Source organism: Oncorhynchus nerka, linkage group LG26 (genome assembly GCF_034236695.1).
Source record: "Oncorhynchus nerka isolate Pitt River linkage group LG26, Oner_Uvic_2.0, whole genome shotgun sequence".
NCBI lineage: Eukaryota > Metazoa > Chordata > Actinopteri > Salmoniformes > Salmonidae > Oncorhynchus > Oncorhynchus nerka.
The window spans coordinates 3,879,057-3,881,865 of record NC_088421.1 but is presented as its reverse complement, the minus strand read 5'-3'; the positions used below and the strand labels follow the sequence as shown (position 1 = coordinate 3,881,865).

Here is a 2,809-nt window from a genome sequence, read left to right as displayed (position 1 = left end):
ATGGAGTCTCAGATCCGCCAGAACTATCACCACGATTGCGAAGCTGCCATCAACCGGATGATCAATTTGGAGATGTTTGCCTCCTACACCTACACTTCAATGGTAAGGAGTCTACCAAGATGACCGTTTAGTTGATCTACCTGTTTATTATTATGCCTGCGCCTAAATTCCAATAACCTCAACTCCGTTAAGTACATATTTGAGTTATACTTGGCTTGGCTATTAATTGCCTCCAGGTAGGTATAACATCCAAATGAAGCCGGGAATCTATCCTACCTTGGACAGAGCGCGTAACAACTCCATGACAGACTACAGACTAGACTTATTCATGCCTATATCATCAAGCTTAGTTGCCACAACATGAACAGAATGCCGAGTCATGTTTGGCATTTTTTTTCTTCTAACTACATTGTTTTGTGTTTATCCACCCAGGCTTTCTATTTCTCCCGTGACGATGTGGCTCTGCCTGAGGAGCGGGAGCACGCCGACAAGCTACTCTCCTTCCAGAACAAGAGAGGTGGACGCATTTTACTCCAGGACATCAAGGTGAGCCCTTGAGCATAGGAAACACATTTTAGATTGTAGACTGATAGAAAATGTTTTTACTCCATGGAGGAAAGTGTCTCCAGTGTTAAATTGATCTAGAGAACCTGGAATAGTCCTAAACATACTGCCTCTAACCACTGAACTGAGTGTGAGGGGTGTAATTCTGTTCACATTATCCTTACCTTAATATCTGCTGGTAGTCCTGAACACGTCTGTGTTCACTCTGTCCTGTGTAGAAGCCAGAACGTGATGAGTGGGGCAATGGGCTGGAGGCCATGCAGTGTGCTCTGCAGCTGGAGAAGAATGTGAACCAGGCCCTGCTGGACCTGCACAAGATTGCCTCTGACAAGGTTGACCCCCATGTAAGTTATGGTGGAACTGCACATCACATGTATGTATCACATAGAATACAGGTACTGTCCCAGGAGATGATAACTAATGACACAGGATTGTGTGACCTGCTGCTTTGCAACTACACGATAGTCCAGATGCATACTATGCACACAATGCAGCTAATTTTTTCCCCCCTTCTGATGACCAGGTGGCGAATCGCATCTCTGCATGTCTGGCAGACATATCAGTGTGGATGACGGATCACCACCTCAAGCTGAACCTCGGCAAGACGGAGCTGCTCTTCCTCCCGGGGAAGGACTGCCCGTTCCATGATATCGCCACGGTTGACAACTCCATTGTGTCCTCCTCCCAGAGCGCTAAGAACCTTGGCGTGATCCTGGACAACACCCTGTCGTTCTCAACTAACATCAAGGCGGTGGCCCGTTCTTGTAGGTTCATGCTCTACAACATCCGCAGAGTACGACCCTGCCTCACACAGGAAGCGGCGCAGGTCCTAATCCAGGCACTTGTCATCTCCCGTCTGGATTACTGCAACTCGCTGTTGGCTGGGCTCCCTGCCTGTGCCATTAAACCCCTACAACTCATCCAGAACGCCGCAGCCCGTCTGGTGTTCAACCTTCCCAAGTTCTCTCACGTCACCCCGCTCCTTCGCTCTCTCCACTGGCTTCCAGTTGAAGCTCGCATCCGCTACAAGACCATGGTGCTTGCCAACGGAGCTGTGAGGGAACGGCACCTCAGTACCTCCAGGCTCTGATCAGGCCCTACACCCAAACAAGGGCACTGCGTTCATCCACCTCTGGCCTGCTCGCCTCCCTACCACTGAGGAAGTACAGTTCCCGCGCAGCCCAGTCAAAACTGTTCGCTGCTCTGGCCCCCAATGGTGGAACAAACTCCCTCACGACGCCAGGACAGCGGAGTCAATCACCACCTTCCGGAGACACCTGAAACCCCACCTCTTTCAGGAATACCTAGGATAGGATAAAGTAATCCTTCTCACCCCCCCTTGAAAGATTTAGATGCACTATTGTAAAGTGGCTGTTCCACTGGATGTCTTAAGGTGAACGCACCAATTTGTAAGTCGCTCTGGATAAGAGCGTCTGCTAAATGACTTAAATGTAAATGTAAATGTAATGCATAAGGGGCGGCAGGTTGCCTAGCGGTTAGAGCGTTGGTCCAGTAACCAAAAGGTTGCTGGATCGAATCCTCTAGCTGACAAGCTAAAAATCTGTTCTGCCCCTTAACAAGGTAGTTAACCCACTGTTCCATGTTAGGATGTTCTTGTAAATAATTGGTTTTTAACTGACTTGCCTAGTTATATCTGCACGTATTCCATTACCACCAGGCTCTTGTGTGTTACTGTATCTACAATGGTCTGTAATCATTCTCTTGTCTGACCTGTGTTTTCCCTCTTTAGCTGTGTGACTTCCTGGAGACCCATTACCTGAATGAGCAGGTGGAGGCCATTAAGAAGCTGGGAGACCACATCACCAACCTCACCAAGATGGATGCTGTCAAAAACAAGATGGCAGAGTACCTGTTTGACAAGCACACCCTGGGAGGCCAGAGCTAAACCACTTCCATCCCCAGGCTACGTTCTCCAGCCTCAGACCAGGACTCCTGGCTTCTCTGATAGATCCTACTGGCTTTACATTTATAGGGAGGGGAGTGTTAAACTGGTGCAGTGCAACAAAGCTGTAACATTGAGGTGTTTCTGTTGACAACACTATTGTATTTTGGAGGAAAGGCATCTTGTAAAACAATTAAAAAGATCACAAATGTTTTTGATTATTTCTGTGTTGACCTGTAGTAATGATGTGTCAGTCTATTCAGGTTCTTTGCTCTGTCTTACTGAGGATCTTCATACCAGTGATAAATACTGACAATTGTAGACCTACTAGTGGCTGAGGGT

General features: G+C 47.8%; 1 protein-coding gene across 1 annotated transcript; it reads left to right on the top strand.

The window, feature by feature from the left end:
* LOC135564976 (ferritin, middle subunit-like) lies at nucleotides 1-2,809 on the top strand. The gene is made up of 4 exons (XM_065011053.1): nucleotides 1-102; nucleotides 433-546; nucleotides 783-908; nucleotides 2,315-2,809. Exons 1-4 carry the CDS (start codon nucleotides 1-3, stop codon nucleotides 2,468-2,470), a joined length of 498 nt encoding a protein of 165 aa, XP_064867125.1. The 3' UTR covers nucleotides 2,471-2,809.